This window comes from Sardina pilchardus, chromosome 18 (genome assembly GCF_963854185.1).
Source record: "Sardina pilchardus chromosome 18, fSarPil1.1, whole genome shotgun sequence".
In the NCBI taxonomy this organism is placed as follows: domain Eukaryota; kingdom Metazoa; phylum Chordata; class Actinopteri; order Clupeiformes; family Clupeidae; genus Sardina; species Sardina pilchardus.
The window spans coordinates 23,254,009-23,272,725 of NC_085011.1; the positions used below are offsets into that span (position 1 = coordinate 23,254,009).

The window sequence follows — 18,717 nt, forward strand, 5'->3', positions numbered from 1 at the left end:
AACCCTCGGCTCCCAGAATCCCCTTCCACAAAGAGGGAATGATGTGTGTCGCTACTTCAACCTTTCCTTGTCGTCGTAGGTGTGTTGTCAGTTCACCTTAAGTGGGACATCAGAACGATTCAGTACCGGTGTAATTGTAGCCTATGATCAATAGTGGGCTATACTGCACATGTGCTGAGTACATTGTGTGTCACTCACACTCTCACAGATGGCTCGTTTTCCCCATATGGTTTGGTTTCTCACACACACACACACACACACACACACACACACACACACACACACACACTCCCCCCTCCTGCCTGCCCACCTCTGATGGGAATCACCCGCACGGCCAGATGAGTGTGTTGGTCATGTGACCTGCTGTGAATGTCAGGACTGATTACAGTCCCTCTGTGAGCGACTCGAGGCAGGCCTGGACCCTGAGGAGATTGCAACTGTTTGGGGTTTGCTTTCCTAAGTACAGGTTAATGATCACTTACAGCCACCCATGGAAATATTTGCTCTCGTCTCTACCCAACCCTCGTGTATAGACCCAGAAGTAGGTTATGTGTGCAGTGTGTATTGTTCATTTCTGCTGAAGTGTGTATATGTGTGTGAGTGTGTACATATACGGATTTGTTTGTGCGGGACTAAGGCCAAGCGCACTTTTGTTGAAGGGAGATGGGAGTGGCTGGTACACACTTGCTTTGTTTAAGTCTGTTTACGATGAGCTCATGCCCTTCAGCATTATGCTTGCACACGCACGATCGCTGTGTGTGTGTGTGTGTGTGTGTGTGTGTGTGTGTGTGTGTGTGTGTGTGTGTGTGTGTGTGTGTGTGTGTGTGTGTGTGTGTGTGTGTGTGTGTGTGTGTGTGTGTGTGTGTGTGTGTGTGTGTGTGTGTGTGTTCATGGGCTTATGGAAACACTGGAATTTCCACAGAGCGCTCAGGGAAAGACGTTCTGGAGGCATTCGTCGGCCTCCTCTGGCGGTTGTCCGCCGGGGCATTCTGTCTCTTAGTCAGCCTGGTGTTCTCGCTGAAGCCATCAGGGAACTCCTGTTATGGGACTTTTCATCCGCACACACACACACAAGGGCACGTGAGCTTAGTCACTCACGTTATCTGCCTGTGACCGCATTTGTGCCTTAGTAATCTGTGCCCTATAATATGCAAATGTGATATCTGATGTGAGCTCACTAGTCTCCTTGACACCTGCTATGCCCGTAACCTTTTGAATCACGGAACGCGCAGGGAACAATACTCTTTGTGACCATGGTAGGAGAAAAATCAGTTTTGCGAGTCGTCACGCCTACCTACCTGAGTCTCGATCTCTTTATGTACAAGAATGCCTCGAAGGCTTGGCTGGCTTACTCGTTCTCGCTTTGATGTCATTGTGTACTCTCCGCGCGTTCCCCAGATGGGGGGGGGTGGAAATCACCTGGTGATGGCAGTGGGGCGAGTGGGGGTACCTACCTGTGCTCTTGCTGGCGCTGAGCGCGCCCCTTAACGCTGGGGTTCAGCAGCTGCCCCCGCTTGTTGTCACCCACCGCTTCCCAGAAAAAGGGGCTGGTGCTCAAACTGGCACAGCTGTTCAGCGGAGCTCCGAGGGCACCGCAAGAATCCCACAGCTGGCACGCCACCCTGACCACGCCAGCCCCTAATCCGTCCCGGCCGGGCCATGCTGGAAGTCCTTTCGGGAGGGAGGGAGGGAGGGTGGGATGGATGGAGGCTGGGATGGATGGAGGCATCCAAACAAGGCAGGCGTCAAAACCACCGTTGCTATGGTGGATGCTATTGCCAAGTACTCCAGACGAAGACCTACTCTTGGACTTGGGTACAAGCACAGGATTAGGATCGTGGTTCAGTGTGTGTGGAAGTGGGGCAGGGGGGCAGGGTAGTCTGCGCTTTTCTGGCAAATGGCGTCCGTCTCCAACGATAACAGCACAGCGTGTTCCCAGTGGTCGGGGTGTACACAAGCACAAGAGTCCAGTTGACTGCCGCTTTTGGCCCACCTCGGTGAATTCCCCTCACATGACGCAAGAGTTAAAATATAAAAATAAATCATAATCATTTAATGATCCATCCTCAACGGTCTGTTCAGGACCGACCCAGAAATAGCCGCGTACGTGTGTTTGTTTTTCAGACAGAGCTGGTTTGTTGGAGTGGATTCCACAGGCTCCTCTCTCCTTAGCTGCTCTGTGTTGTCACTAGTTCTCCCTCTTCCCTCACGGATATCATAGCATTTAAATGTGTGTGTGTGAAACATGAAAATACTGCCTTTTTTAAAAAAAAATACAAAGACATAGACAGGACTCTGTCGAAAGAATAACATTGTGTGTGTGTGTGTGTGTGTGTGTGTGTGTGTGTGTGTGTGTGTGTGTGTGTGTGTGTGTGTGTGTGTGTGTGTGTGTGTGTGTGTGTGTGTGTGTGTGTGTGTGTGTGTGTGTGTGTGTGTGTGTGTGTGTGTGTGTGTGTGTGTGTGTGTGTGTGTGTGTGTGTGTGTGTGTGTGTGTGTGTGTGTGTGTGTGTGTGTGTAAGGAGGGTGAGGAGGGTTGTAATCCCGTAAACCATTTTGGAACATATGCGATGCAGACAGACACCAAGTTGGGCTGAGTGGGAATGAGAGAGAGCCCTGCCCAAATACCAAGAACACTGCTGGGCAGGGCTCCACCACTCTATGCTCCAGATGACTGTCGTGTGTGTGTGTGTGTGTGTCAGATGTGTGTGTGTGCGGTAAGCTAAGGAGGAGAGGCAGCATTCTTCTGTCTTCATTATCGATAACCAAACATTTGGGTGTGACTTTGCCCCCAGTTCCTAGTATTGTCCAGCAGAAGTGCTCGGTCAACTTTTAAAGTGACAAAATCCCAATGCTGCTGGCCTTCATACAGGAAACGTTTGACATTTAAGTATGATTGAGTTAGTTGACCGTGGTTTGGCAGAGGTTTACACTATCCACCAACCATTATATCGTGTGTGTGTGTGTGTGAAATTTAATGCATGCTCTCTGTGTGTGTGTACACACATGCAAGCGCATACACACAACTGATGCTATGTGTACCTGATGTCTTAGGAGCTTGTGGTGTTTTGTAACTAGTGTATGCACACACGCGCATGCATATGCATGCATTCACTTTTTCCTGGCAATTTCTTATCAGGCTTTCTCTCCATCTCTGTTACTGTTTCTCTCTCTCTCTCTCTCTCTCTCGCACACACACGCACACACACACACACTCACACACACACACACACACACACTCACAGCCTCTCCCCCTCTCCATGTTGAACCTGGCTTTCTCTTTCTCCCCTGGTGTCCTCCCTTGTTGGGCATAAGCTTGGCAGACCCGAGCGTGCCCCGCGCCCAGTGCCAGCATACCGCTCTAACAGCGGAGGTGTCGTCTATCCCACTGGCCTGGCTATGTGGGGGCACCAGCAGGCCACCCACCGTGTGCCCGTCAGGTGCCCTTTGCCCGGCCCTACTATCTGATGACCCACATGTGTGCCAGGGCAACAGAGGCGGTAAGCGGGGCTGCGTCACCTAGTCGAGAACAGAAACTGCTTTTCTCTACATCTCCTTTCGCTTTCACTCACTTCTCTCGGTTCTGTACTTTCCGCCTCTGCTTGCTTTTCTTTGATCCTATTATTTTCCACTTCCTCTCATCTCTCTCTCTCTCTCTCTCTCTCTCTCTCTCTCTCTCTTTCCTTCTCTCTCTTTCTTTCTCTCTCTCTCTCTTTCTCTCTCCTCTCTTTCTCTCTCTTTCTCTTTCTCTCTCTCTTACTCTCTGTCTTTCTTTCTCTTTCCTTTCTCCTTTCTCTTTTCTACCCCCCCTCTCCCTTTTGTTCATTCTCTGTTAGGTCCTTGGCTCCAGAGTCATCCAGTTCCCTAGCCAAGCCTACAGTGTGGCTGGAGTAAATGTCACCTCACACACACACACACACACACACACACACACACACACACACACACACACACACACACACACACACACACACACACACACACACACACACACACACACACACGAGTCCTGCCCTTTTCCCACTCTATATTCAGCCTTTGGGTTGTCTTCTCTGAATTGCTATTTCTCCTTTTATTGTTTGTGGAGAGGGTGTGTCAGTCAAATGACTTGTAGACCACTCAAGCCACTCAAGCCTTTTTGTAGTCATATATTAATCAGCTGTTCAGCCATTAACCTCTGATTTCATTTGGCCATACAGTCATTTCCCGCATATAAGCCGCATTGTGTATAAGCCGCAGGGCAGTGTTTTATGCAAGTTAAAAGAAACAAAAGCATATTAACACCATATTAATTGTCCTCCTGTATTAACCTCATAGCGGAAAGAATTTAGCAAAATCGATGTAAAAGCCGCGGCTAATAGTCGGGAAATGACGGGTATCAGTAATGCTACCTGAAGTTGGTACCTGAAGCTTTTCAGTAGTGAACATCACTACATACAGAAATGTACTGCATCAGCAGGGCCATGAAGTGCAACTTCATGTGGAATAGTTCTACATAGTAGAGTTCCTTACAGTGCTGAACTATCTGACGGATCTTTCAGCTCCTACAAAAGCCAAGCAATTAGCGGCGTTATAAATAGAAGCTGTCGGAACACAATTGTCGCTGCCCCCGCCGTGCTGTCGCGGTCTTGGTGACGGTCTTACTCCAGTCTCAGGACGAAGGCCTCCACTCCGTCAGGAGCAACAGTGGTGACCTCCAGGAGCAGGACTGCGTGTCGGAGGTGATTTGTTTTATTTTTACAACACAGGCGCCAGTGCTCACAAGGTGACTGCCAGATCAACTCAAGTGTGTCCATTTGGCTGTCAAATCTGGCTGGGTGTATGTGTGTGTGTGTGTGTGTGTGTGTGTCTGTCTGTACACCCCAGAGGTGCTCATCATCCCACGCCTGTAGGCTGGTAATTTAGAAAATTCAAGTTTGATTACCCACATTTAGTGGTGTTTGTGTCTGTGTATACTTGGAGTTCATAATTATAGCTTGCACTCTGTGACATTTAGCGTATGTTGAGTGAATGTGCATAGTGGAAAAGCAGAGAGTTGAATCAGACCTGCAGCATTTCTCTCACATGTGTGCATCAGGTCTGTGCATCTGTTGCGTACGTGAGTGTGTGCCTGTATGTGTGATAATGAGGCAAAAACGTTTCCCTCTTGGCGGTTTGCATGATTTGTACCTGTCAGCTGTCAGCATGGGGTTAGCGAGATGTTTGTGGTTCAGTGGAGAAAATAATCAATGCAGCGATCAATAGTGCGAGTCCAACACACACACACACACACACACACACACACACACACACACACACACACACACACACACACACACACACACACACGCACACACCGCACGCATGTTCAAGCCAGCCAGGAGCCCAGTACAGGATGTGTTTCCTCACACGTCTATATGTTACACTAGAAGTGTATGAAGCACATTTACCTGAAAAAGTACCAGTGGAAAACTCCCACAAGATCCAATCTTTGTCACAGGCCTCTGATGTGCCCCTCACTTCTCACTCTTTTGAAGCATCATTTCTGCATTTCCCTTTTACGACACACACACACACACACGCGTACGCGCATGCACACGCACACACACTCACACCTCCGCGCCCACAGACTTTGATTAGCGTAGACATAGCATAGGATCAGAACATAGATGAGCGTGGAGCCCAGACTGAGGTGAGATAGGATGAAGCAGCGGGGGGGTTGGGCTGGTGGACAACAGGGAGGAAGTGTGAACGGACGGGGGATGGGTGGTCGGGGGGGGGGGGGGGGGTCGACTGTATGGCGACTCGTTCCCTCAGTTGACCGGCTGACCGTAGAGCCGACGGGATGGAAAGAAGGGGGGGGGGGAGAGAGAGCGAGAGAGCGCCTGAGGGAGAGGGTGAGATTGCGGTGCAGACTCAGAGCCTTTGAGGCCCTGATGGCTGCGTGCCCAAAGTGGTGGTGAGGAGACACGTCTGGTCAGGGTGGGTGGGGGACGGACGGTAATCACGGTAGGTGCCACGTGTTTGGGTTGGGAGCCCACCGAGGCCGGGGTTAAGCTGGGATACCCATCAGTGCACACACACGACCTCACCAAGTCCCTAGCTCAGAATACAGAGCCAGGAGCCTCGTCTGATGCAAGGACATTGTGTGTGTGTGCGCCTGTGTGTGTGTGTGTGTGTGTGTGTGGGTCACACAGGGCTACCAGCCGTGAACTTGTTTCAGAATGAAGACGCGTCTTACAGTATGCCATGTCTGTGGGGATTTCCCTTCACCTATGGTCCTGATGGCTAAGGCTCAGACCTCAGCATAGTGAGATGGCCTGTCTGTCAGCCCAGCGTGTGCTGACTCACAGGTCCCAGATCAGCGGAAATTCGTCAGGACTGAGCTGAGCGGCATACTTTATTCATGAGTGGGAAATGGACTGTGTCTAAAGTGGCCAGTTTCCACGAAACTGTTAACAGGAGTTCTTCCACTGACATATCTGTGCATCTCATGCCTCTCCCTCTCTCTCTCTCTTTCTCTCTCTCCCTCTCCCTCTCCCTCCCTCTCCAATCTTCATCTCTTCTATGTCCCTCTTTCTGTCTGCTCCTCTCTGCATTTATTACTTATTCATGGCGTTCGTCATTCTTATCTTGTGCTGTCTAATGTAATATTACTCAATTCCGCGAGTTTTCTCATTATTATCACAATCACAATCTCCTCCATGCACTCCTTTTCTCTCTTCCTTTTACTCTGCCAGTTAATCATGGCTAGCACCATATTAACCCTAAGCATACTATGAGGTCCCCTCCTAAACACTAAGCTCATTGGCTGTGTGTGTAAGAGAGGGCTCACTTGTGGAGGTGTAAAAATATAAGATGGTGTCCCACTATCACGTCTAAACCAAGCTAATTGAAGTGTTCCTTTAGACGTAGCCTATTAAAATAGGTCTAAAGTTAACACTGTGCTTTTCTTTTGCATGTAGGCTTAGATGTAGGGGTGTCACGATACCAAAAAATCAGTAGTCGATGCCAATACCAGTAAAATTACACGATTTTCGATGCCAAATTCGATACTATCGTTTAAAAAAAGGATTTTCTAAAATCCCATGTAGGCCTACTTAATGAATTTCTTTATTGAAATATTTGCAGAATACTGAAATATAATTTCTATAACATACAGTGCATAACAGAATGCAGTATCCAATTGCAAGCATATCACATAGGCTTACTCATAATTAATTAAATCACTTTTCTAATGGATTGTATAAAAACCAACTTGCATGGCCTTCTTATCGCTCTGCTTTCATACAATGTGAATGATTACAAGATGTAAAGTCTTTATTAGAAACACACACACATTCTGTAACTATTTAATACATTCTACAGTATATACTGAAATGTCTGATCTTCATAACTGCAAACTTTATGCAGATTATAGCCTACTATTCTTATTACAACTCCACCTCTTAAATTCAGCTGTCTGGTTGAAGCCTCAAAATATTGTAAACAAAGTAGCAGGCTAAGCTTATCATAATCTACTGGTTGGACTGTTCAGTTTCCCCACATGTGTTTAAGTTTCAAGGTAAGCTATCTTTTTCTCCTTGGGACAGGCCCTTTTAATTCATGGAGTTGAAAAACATTGGTATTGAGATGGTCAGTGAACTTGAATGCAAGAGTTTTATGCAGCATAGCCTGCTAATGATGCTAACCGGATTTTAAACAGCAATTTAGCTAGTCGTCTTTTGTGCGTCATTACGTTCACGATTGTGGGAGGGAAAGTGAAAACCAGCGCCCCAAGTGGTTGCGTTCCTATCGAAGAGCAGCTCCAATGTCAAGTCCCATAGACCGACTTTTCAAAAAAATACTACGCAGCTATACCAGCGATCTTATCCACCAAAAATATTTTTCAGTCGGCATACTGTAATAATCTACTAACTGTGAAAATATCAGACTCTATTTCGCCTTATTTAAAAAAACCGTAATTGCTCGTTTCATTTCATAAATGGACTACAACTTCAAGTGACGTGACACCCTTCGACGACGTTACTCACCTAGCATGGTTTGTTTATTAGCCTGTTAGCTAGTTGGTTAGTTAGTAGACAATCACACTTACTGCCAGCTCTTGTGTGAGTAGGAGCACAACACAAGTTATCCCAACATAAAGGTAATTACCACGCGGTTTACATCGCTCTCTGTTTTTACAAAAATATGATAAGCAAGTTAAGCAAATTGCCGTTTTGATCAGTTGGAGATGGAGCGCCCAAACTGGTGACGTCAAATGCTACTGTAGCTAGCTACTGTAGTTCGTTATCACCATGTTACAAACAAACTCAAAACAATTAAACTGATCCTAAAAAATAAAGTATGACCACTAGAAGCAATAGAGCTGACCTACATGGATAGCATATTGAAGGCATTTAACTAACTTCCGATCGTGGGCCGAGATATATTTTTTCTAAAAGAAAATCCCATCAACTCCCGCTAGCCTCTAGGAACGCAACCACCAGGTGGCGATGAGATTACTTTCCCTCCCTATTTGGATTACATGTGCATGTCGTGGGCGGGTGTCCATTAACCACGCACGAGAGCGGGCCAAGGAGAATGAGTTTACTTCTACTGTTTGGTAAAGTTGCACGCATAGTCTACAAAAGTTGTGGAAGAACCTCCACCCGGGCAGCGTCAGTGCATCAGTACGACCACGCTTCCAGGAATGATCTGGTTGGTTTTCATGGAGACAGACGGTGTGTGCACGGAGGAGAGGCTGTGAGTGTGTGTGTGTGCATGAGACACAGACGCGTGAGTGACAGAGAGGGAGAGCAGGGAAAGGAAATTCAGCTTAACGAATGTTGCATGTTTTTCAATAGCATTAAAAAATAGATAAATAAATAAAAAAGTAACGAAACACAATGTGGCGGCTGGTGCTGAACCTGTGTCGGCGGCGCATCGCCACAAATTAGTCTATGTGTGGAACACTGTATTGCCCCCATCAGTTCCGGAAGAGTCGCACCACCGATGCTTATGCTGGCGTCGGTGCTTACGGTGCCGGTGTTTTTTCATTTCAGAATCGAGAGGTATCGCAAGTATCGGTTCTCGTGACATCCCTACTTAGATGTAACCTACGCTATTAAATAGGTCAAAATAAGTTAAAGCAATGTGCTTATCTAGTAAGTAGTAACCTATGCTCTTAAATAGGTCTACGTTTTCACCATGTGGTTTTCTTTTGCATGAAGATGTAGCTTTCTTTTGTATGTAGGCCTAGGTGTAACCTATGCTAGTGAGTAGGTCTAAGTTAACACCATATGCTTGTCTTTTGGTGCCTGTTATTCACACATAAACCAAATTCACTATATCTATTGTCGGTGTGGAAACACACATTTTGATTAAAAAGATTTAATCACCCCAATAAAAGTCATTTAATGACCTGTGCGGTTGCTGAAGCCAAAACGAATGTAGGCCAAAAACCCAGACTTTCTACATGCAAGCTTGTTTTTAAGCTGATTTGATCAAGCTGCTGTTCCTTCCCAGGCTAGTGTGACCACATTCCCCCCTATGCGTTCTCACACAAGCAGGGACCAAAGCTAGCACTTTACTCATGCTTGTAGTTAGAATGGGGCACAGCAGTGTTCCATGGAAATACTGGTCAATACTTACATTGTCATTTGGGGAAAGTTGTATCCTAAATCAAAATAAATGAAAAGGGGCATGTAATTAGTTATTGGATTCCAGAATGTCTTTTAGACATTTCATTTGTAGAGATTGTATTCCTTGGTCTTTTTTTTAATATATATAATATATACATTTTGTCTGCCATCCCTTCACTCAGTCTCACTCAAATATTTTTGGAGGACATCCGCGCACCCTGAAGTGTCACAGGAAGGGCTTTCAGTCAGGCCGAAGAGTTTGTTGGTGTCGGTTCGAGTTTGTGTCGAAGCTGCAGCTCAGAGCCAGGCAGCTTACTGTCTGCAGGGCTTGTGTGTTTGCGTCTGATGGGGTGGGCTTGACGGTAATGTTGACTAATTTCCTTGATCAGATAAGACCCTGGGGCTGTGCGGCTGCACCCAGCGAGAGACTGCGACCGAGAGAGACAGAGAGTGTGTGTGTGCGCGCACAAGATCTACTTTAAGATCAGGAGTTGTGACTGCCTGCACACTCTGTTTGGCGCCGTGTTGTGTACTATGTGTATGCGCGCGTCTGTCTGTGTGACTATGTGTCTGTGTGTGTATGAGTGACAAGAGGTGAGGGAAATGAGTTTGTCTGTAGTCTGCATGAGTGTGTGAATCTAATCGGACTGTGAATCATCATATCAGGGTTTTTCTCCTAATTTTCTGAGAACGAGTTCGAAGAGAACTGATAAATAGACCTCAGTGGTTAGTCATTGCTGGCATATATTGGGTTGGATTGTTAGAATTGAACCCAGTGAACTGTGAACCCAGAGGGGATTAAAGGGTAGTTGGTTTTCATCAAATGCATCAAAGATCATTATGTAAGAATGTCATTGAGCTCAGTAGCGGTTATGCTTTAGCTTTTAGCGAATGAATCCGTCCAAGCAGGGGTGGAAATTGGATAATGAAGATGTGTATATTCACCAGCCACTGCTAGAGTTTTGAATTCACCAACCACTCAATACTAAATGATTGACACTTTGTGTCTGACATCTACCAGTCATTTTCATATTTTATCAGCATTTGGCTGGTGGTTGATGCTAATTTTCTAACTCTGGATGCAAGACTAACCGCTCATGGGCTACTAGAGACTGCATCGTATGTGTTCCGATGTGTAAGTTCAAGTGTTGACGTTAACTGCAGCCTGCCTGGGCTCTCAGTGCAGGAGCCTCCTGTGACCGACCGAGCGGCCGCTCATTGATCTCTAGCTCAGCGCTCTGCCTCCAGCAGCACTCTGCTGCCACGGATCACATGGCCCATGTGCTGTTTTTGTTTCCACGTATCATATGACTAATGTGTATCTACCTCTCTACCCCCCCCCCCCCCCCCCCCCTCTCTCTCTCTCTCTCTCTCTCTCTCTCTCTCTCTCTCTCTCTCTCTCTCTCTCTCTCTCTCTCTCTCTCTCTCTCTCTCTCTCTCTCTCTCTCTCTCCCTCTCTGCAGAGTGTGTGACGAGGCGGCGGGCAGCAGCACACAGCAGTATGCGCGGGCGGAGCTGAGAGCACCGCGGCATCCTGACGTTCCTGTAGCAGGGAGGTACCGGCTCCGGTCTACCTCCACCACCTCCCTCCTCCTCCTCCTCCTTCTCCTCCTCCTCCTCCTCCCGCCCTGCCCCTCCCCCCCTCCACCTCTTCAGCCGGGCACATGTTCTCGCCGGAGCAGGAAAACATCTCCACCGCCTCCACAAAAGTGCCAGTCAAGTACGGAGAGCTCATCGTGCTGGGGTAAGCCGTCCTGACCTTTGCGTGAACTCTGACCCCGGCCTCCGTACGGATTCCACCATTCAGGCCAGCCATGTCACTGATTGCCCTAGATCAGATTGCCAGAGCTGGACAGACTTGCAGTATTAGATTAAATGTGTGTGTGTGTGTGTGTGTCTGTTTTTCTCCTGTGCACGTGTGTGCGGCTGTTGCCCCTGTGTGTTCATAAGCTGCCTGTATCCTATTAGCAAATCTGGACATGCACACACGCAAATTTGACTGTTTTGTGTGTGCATGCGAGTTCTGTTTTTCATTTTGTACATTTGTTCCAATCTGTCAGGTTAGCAGGTGGATGGCATGCAATGAATTAGGCGCAAGTGTTCGCCTGTGTGTGTGTGTGTGTGTGTGTGTGTGTGTGGTTATGAGTGAGGCAGTCAGTATGTGGTTATGAGACCCCCCATAGGAAAGTCATTGTCTTGTCTGTGCCAGAGAGACCTCAGACATTCATGACATTGTGTTGATGCAGGATCAAATTGCAAGCCCACATCACACAGAGGACACGGACTGCCTTTGTGTGTGTTTGTGTTTGTTCTCATGAAACTCACAGCACAGCAGTTTGCATGGTTATGTGGGTCTGTCTTGAGTGTCTGGGCTGGCCTTCAAAAGCCCCTGGAACGGCCGTGCTTCGTTTTGGCCTATATGATGGCGACAGACTCAGGGATTTTTTTCCCCCACCAGTTCCCGTGTGTGTGTGTGTGTGTGTGCGCGAGCATGGGTGTGTGTGTGTGGTCGGAGGGGCCGGATGTACTGTTTATGTTCCAAAGTGTCTTGGGCTCAGCTGTGAGAGACCAGCAGAGTATGGAGTCCTGTTGAATACACAAGGCTGTCGTAACGCTGAGCTGGAGATTAGCATCAGCGCCGGTGTGATCTCCATCTTTGCTGTGTTCCCATCCAGGGACAGTCCCAAACGCCATCACACACACACACACACACACACACACACACACACTGTCCCAAACTCTATCTCCGTCCCAGACAGTCCCGAACTCTATCACACACACACACACAGTCCCAAACTCTTACACATACAAACACACACATGCACGCATGCACACCCGCACACACACACACAGTCTCAAACTCTGTCACACACACACTCACACGCACTCACGCACTCACACGCACTCCCAAACTCTATCAGCACTCAGGGTTGGAGGTATTTGGTCATCACGTGAATTCCCCTTGCTGCTACTTTTGACTTGTTTGGAATCTTCTGAGTTCTGCTTTACACAGCAATTATACTTCAAATTGAGTTTTTAGATTACTCTTTATTTAGCCACTACTAAAAACAGAGAGTCATACGAGTGAGAGGGAAAATAATGGCTAAATACCTGGTGACTTAAGTCCACCTTAGACTAGGCATTCATTTCAGCAGTGTTTTATTCATGTGGGAGAAAAGATACATACACACACACACACACACACACACACACACACACACACACACACACACACAGAAATACATAGACACACACACACACACAGACACACAGACACACAGACACACAGACACACAGACACACAGACACACAGACACACAGACACACACACACACACACACACACACACACACACACACACAGAAACATATATTATACACACACACACACACAGAAACATATATTATACACACACACAGCTTATGGGGAACATTCATTGGGTGTGGAGGTGATTTGGCATTATGGATATGTTGGCTTAGTGTTGGGCCTGCCAGGCTACCATGATCTGAGCTCTGTATATTGTTATTGCCCGTGGCCCAGCGATTAGCACCACGGCTATGTGAGGTCAGTCGTGTGGAGCGCCTGCTGCATAACTCCACATCTTAGCTGTGTTAGCAGCCAAACACTTCACTAGTCACTTTCCCAGCAACTGTCTCCGTTCTGTTGGTTTGGAGCCAAAGGGCTTAATTCAAACACACACACACACACACACACACACACACTTGGATAGAGGTCCTGGGACTACATGTCTACATTCCATCAGTGAGCAAGAGAGGGTGGCAGATGCAAAATGACAGACACACATACACACAATCGTCTTTCGTATGCGGTAACATTCCATGAGTAGGAGAGAGTGGCCATGCTAAAATGGCAAGAACTCCCTGTTTATGAGGATTATTATGTTGTTCTGCTCTGACCCCTTTGGCCCTCCTCGGCCCCCTCTATGTGGGGGTGGTTCTCCTCCCTGTGCTCCCTGCCCCCCCAACACACACACACACACACACACACACACACACCCTACAGCTGATGAACAGCCACCCCTGTCACGCGTCTCAGCAGTGACCCCCTTGGCCTCTCTTGAGTCCACCCCACCCACCACCCCACCTCGGACGGAGCCACGCTGGAATGCAGACGTGGTGAACGCGTCGTAAAACGGACCCCTCCAACCCCCTCCTACACACACACACACACACACACACACCTCTCAAACCCCTGACACCATCCACGCTGAGTCACATAACGGAACTGTTTTAGCTGTGCCTACATGGGGCTCATGCTTGCCCACCTGTGGGGAGTTAGGGAGGGAGGGAGAGGGGGGAGGGGGGTCTGCTGACTGGAAAAGAAAACATGTTTACGATGGCGTCGGGGAGAGAGGGAGAGGAACAGGGGCTGGGGGAATGGGGTGTGGAACGAGGGGGGGGGGGGGGGGCGGTGGAAAGAAGTGAAGTTGGCTGCTCTTTTAAATTTCACTGCTGGGTGAAGAAAATCATATTTCTGCTTTAGCATGTGGGGAGCTTAGCCATGCTAATGGCTTAATGCGCTGGAATGTGGACACTGAGGCTTGCTTGTTTACAGGCCTGCACACATCTCTACATCTGCGTCGTCCTTTTTGGAGGAGGAGGGGGGGCGGGGGGGGGGGGGGAGAGGCAGAGAGAGAAGAAGCCTGCATGGAATGTCAAAAGCATGACGTCAGCACTTTTTGTCCTTGAGCCCTCAGTAAACTCATGTTAAATCAATCTCAGACCGGCACAAACACATCCAGCTGTGTCTGCTGGCGAGGACACACAACCACCCCCCTCACACAGACACACACACTCACACACACAGACGCGCACGTACGTCACGCATACACTGAGAGCACAATGCGATAATTTATGATTCATGTCGGAGCGTTTTGTTGACATTCTCTCTCTGTGCGTTTACACGCCGCCTCAGCCGCCCCCCCTCCCCTCGCCCAAGTCGAGCCGTAGAAGGCGACAAACGGGCTACCTGAGACGCGGGCCTGACCACAGACGCTGGGCGAGCGCCACTCTGCGGAGGATGAAAGGCCGTCTCGTCTTTCCCGCGGCTCCGATCGCCTCTCTAGCGTCGGCACTTGAAAGGGCTCCTTACGGACGCGCGCTCTGCTCAGGGCTCTGGCCCATAGGGGGAACGCTGCAACAGCACAGGCAGTGCTAATGCTCAACATTTGTTTGCTGAGACTTATATGGAGCTAGGTGGGGCTGAACTTTAACTGGTGCTTGAAACTTGCTGGAGCTGTGTGTGTGTGTGTGTGTGTGTGTGTGTGTGTGTGTGTGTGTGTGTGTGTGTGTGTGTGTGTGTGTGTGTGTGTGTGTGTGTGTGTGTGTGTGTGTGTGTGTGTGTGTGTGTGTGTGTGTGTGTGTGTGTGTGTGACCTCCATTACTGCCCAAGGGGGGGGGGTCATGGGAAGGGTGATTACATTTAGAATGTTGTTGTACTGCGGACTTATCCTCAGATCCTAGCCAAAGCGGAATGCTCATCTTTCTATGGTATATGGCACTGCAGTAGTCACACACACGCACACAGACACACACACACACACAGAGAAAGACAAATAGCCATGCAGGCAAAATTACGCAACGTCAGAATGAGGCCTGCCCTTGACCAAGGGATAATCACCCTACCCTCTCATCAACATGAACAGCAAAGCACTCAGTAGACCTGCGGTATGATTTGATTGATGAAGCAAACTGACAAATGGCTCCTGGATTCGTGTGTGTGTGTGTGTGTGTGTGTGTGTGTGTGTTTGTGTGAGAATGAGTGATCCTTTGTGCTCGACCTCCCGGTGGTGAAAAGAGCCGGGGATGTGGTGCGGTGTTAATGACGCGACCTAAAGCTCTCAGCATGAGCCGCGGAACCAGACAGGGAGCCGGCCGGCCGCCCTGCCGTCCAGCGCTGACGACTCAATTAAACAGCCAGACGAGTCGACATGCCTTGGCCTCTGTCGCTCCTCTGCCCTTAGCTGTCCGCCAGTGGCCTCAGCTCTCCCAGCCCTCCACCACAGGAGCGCAAGGCTGGGCCTCGGGTGTGAGGAGGAGGCCGCTGAGGCGCTCGCGTCCACAGCCCCCCTCAGAGAATCGGCCCCAAGGAATGCCTGGACAATTGTGTCTCTTTATACTCAAACTTAATACGGCTTTGCTCCATGTGGGGAGGCAGTTGTTTCCTGGTTAAGCTGCCTTGGCCTCAAGACACACACACACACACACACACACACACACTAGTTTTAATCATGAGCTGGTACAAACTCCTCGGGTGTGATGGTAGTGGGGCTTAAGAGGATTGGTTGCTTTCGTGACCGCTTTAAGCCCAGAGACAATGAAAGAGTCTGTAGGTGACTGATGACAAAAGCATGCGCGCACACACACACACACACACACACACACACACACACACAACAATCAAACAGAATCTCTCTGCTGTCACTGTCTTTCCTCAGAACTTTGCTCCAGGCCCTATAGACTCCGGACTCTTTGTTTTTGTTTGTTGATTCTATATGTTTGTTTTTCTGTTGTATCTATAAAGTGTTCTAGTGAATGAAAGGGGACAGGTGCATGGTGTGTGTGTGTGTTTGTGCGACTCTTGCCTCTGGCTGTTGTCTTCTCTGGCATATGTCAGGGATGGAGATCTGTTTCTCATTTGATGTCTCTTTCTCTCTCTGTGTGTGTGTGTGTTCACGTTCACTTGCGCAGGTACAATGGCTCTTTGCCCAACGGAGACCGAGGGAGGAGGAAGAGCCGATTTGCTCTCTTCAAGAGACCCAAAGCCAACGGGGTGAAGCCCAGCACAGTGCACGTAGCATGCACCCCTCAGGCAGCCAAGGTACACACACATGCACACACCCACATATGCAGACTGTGTCTCACACACACACATGCACACAAACATGCACACATATATGCAGAGTGTGTCTCACACACACACACACACACACACACACACACACACACACACACACGTGCAGAGGCGATTGCTCATTGAGTGCAGGGGAGGCTCAGCCTCCTCTAAAATATCACGGAAAATTGCATGAAATAATGCCTATTATGAGCTACATTAGCAAGCCTAATATTCCAACTAGAACATGCTAAAAACGTGTTCAACTTCATGGCTATATCGTTATAGTTTCATTTTGCAACAAGGTTTTGCCCGTCATCTACCGTGATTTCGCACGTCTAATGCATTGCTGTGACGACACGATCCATTAAAATCCCCATAGAGGCTCGGCCTCACTGGACTTCGATGGCACTACGGAGTGGGCTGGTCTCAGTGCAGGAAAAGCTAGATGAATATTGGATAAACGCCGCAAAATCGTCATATCCAGGGAAGCCCGGCCTCTCTGGGGGTGAATGGGACAGTGGGATGGCTCGGATGCCGAGCTTCTGTATGATGATTGGAGGAACCATCTTTTTTTTTGATTGACAAGCATATTTCGCGATTGCACAGGAAGTTTCAACAGAGACGGGCTCTGGTTTCAAGTTCAGGGATGCGTGAAAGTTACGGAACCTTACAGGGTTGGCAGGTGAACTCGAGAGGCAAGGCTCACATTTTTAATTCTATTGCATGTTGTACACAGCATATCCTATCAATAAAACCGTAATGTGGAGTTACATAGTTCGTGATTTGCATTTGTTTCAGTTGTGTATTTAGGCTAAGTTGTAGGCTAGCCACATAGCTCGCTATAATAACTGTGTTGCTTGGCTAAATTGCTAATGTTTACTTGAATTTTATAAGCTATTTGATAGCCTTCCCCACCATGGGAGATTCCAAATAAAACAGCAAGGCATATGAACGTAGAATAGTCACGTACTATAACTCTAGTAGGCTAGGCTACCAAATAGCATATTTAACCCCCCAAAGTGAACTGGTAAAATGTAAGCTTAGTTCTAATCTAACCAAGCCAGCTGCAATGTCTCAGAACCCCACGTATGTGACGAATCCAGCGCCGGATTTGTCTATAGGCTACGGTTTGGTCTATTCTGTTTTAGGATATATTTCCCCCTCAAATAACAATATAGCAGCAATAATATTAATTTAATAGTTGACCATTTTTATCAGAGCTTCCCCTATTCCAATGAGCAGCAACCGCCACTGGTGCACACATATATGCAGTGTGTGTCTCACACACACACACACACGTGCACACATAGCACACACATATGCAGAGTGTGTGTCTCACACACTCACACACACACACACACACACACAGGAGTGACACACTCCTGCTAGTGCGATAAGTGTGGTTCATAGTCAGGGGTGTCAATGATGACCTGGCTGCCCTTTAAATGGGCCACTCTGCTGTGGTCAGTGTGGTGAGCATGAATGCTGATCTCGGTAGATGTGAAGTTCATAAGTCACGAGGGCCGTCTGTCTGCTACCGGTCCTGCACTCGAGGTTGTGTACCTCACATAACACACCCACCAGATGTATGTTTTGTCTTTAGAGGGATGTTGTTACTGAAGTTATTACTGTGGATCTTTTGCAGCTGTCAGTGTCCATGTATGAATCTGTGTCATAGCCATGTTTTGGGTGTGTGTGTGTGTGTGTGTTTAGAGAGTGGGAGTGGATGGGATAGTGATCACACTTGGAGCTTTTGGAGCTGGTGGTCTTTGTTTTCACACATCTGGACACAGTTTGACTGTATGAATGGTTCCTCTGTGGCCTGCCTCCACCCCCAACCCAAACACACACACACACACACACACACACACACACACACACACACACACACACACACACACACACACACACACACACACACACACACACACACACACACACACACACACACACACACACACTGACTCTCTCTCACACACACACACACACACACACACACACACACACACACACTGACTTTCTTGGTAGGACACTTGCATGTGTGCACACGTTTTTGCACACAGTACTGCACACTCACGTGAACATGCATGTGCTTGCTCCTAGTCTCACACTGACACATACTCCCTCACGTTCTTTTTAAAACTCTACAGTCTCACACTTCCACACACACACACACACACACACACACACTAGCACGCGTGCAGGTTTCCCCAGCACCTTTGAATCAATCCTGTGTATTGCTGGGTTGAGTCCAGCAGAAGCT

At 48.2% G+C, this 18,717-nt stretch overlaps 1 protein-coding gene across 1 annotated transcript in view; it reads left to right on the plus strand.

The window, feature by feature from the left end:
* peli1b (pellino E3 ubiquitin protein ligase 1b) overlaps positions 1–18,717 on the plus strand; it is a 39,302-nt gene that overhangs the window by 9,467 nt on the left and 11,118 nt on the right. The window contains exons 2-3 of the mRNA XM_062519332.1: positions 11,063–11,343; positions 16,310–16,439. Coding sequence (XP_062375316.1) covers positions 11,264–11,343; positions 16,310–16,439 — 210 coding nt within the window. The 5' untranslated portion in view covers positions 11,063–11,263. The remainder of the gene's footprint in view (positions 1–11,062; positions 11,344–16,309; positions 16,440–18,717) is intronic.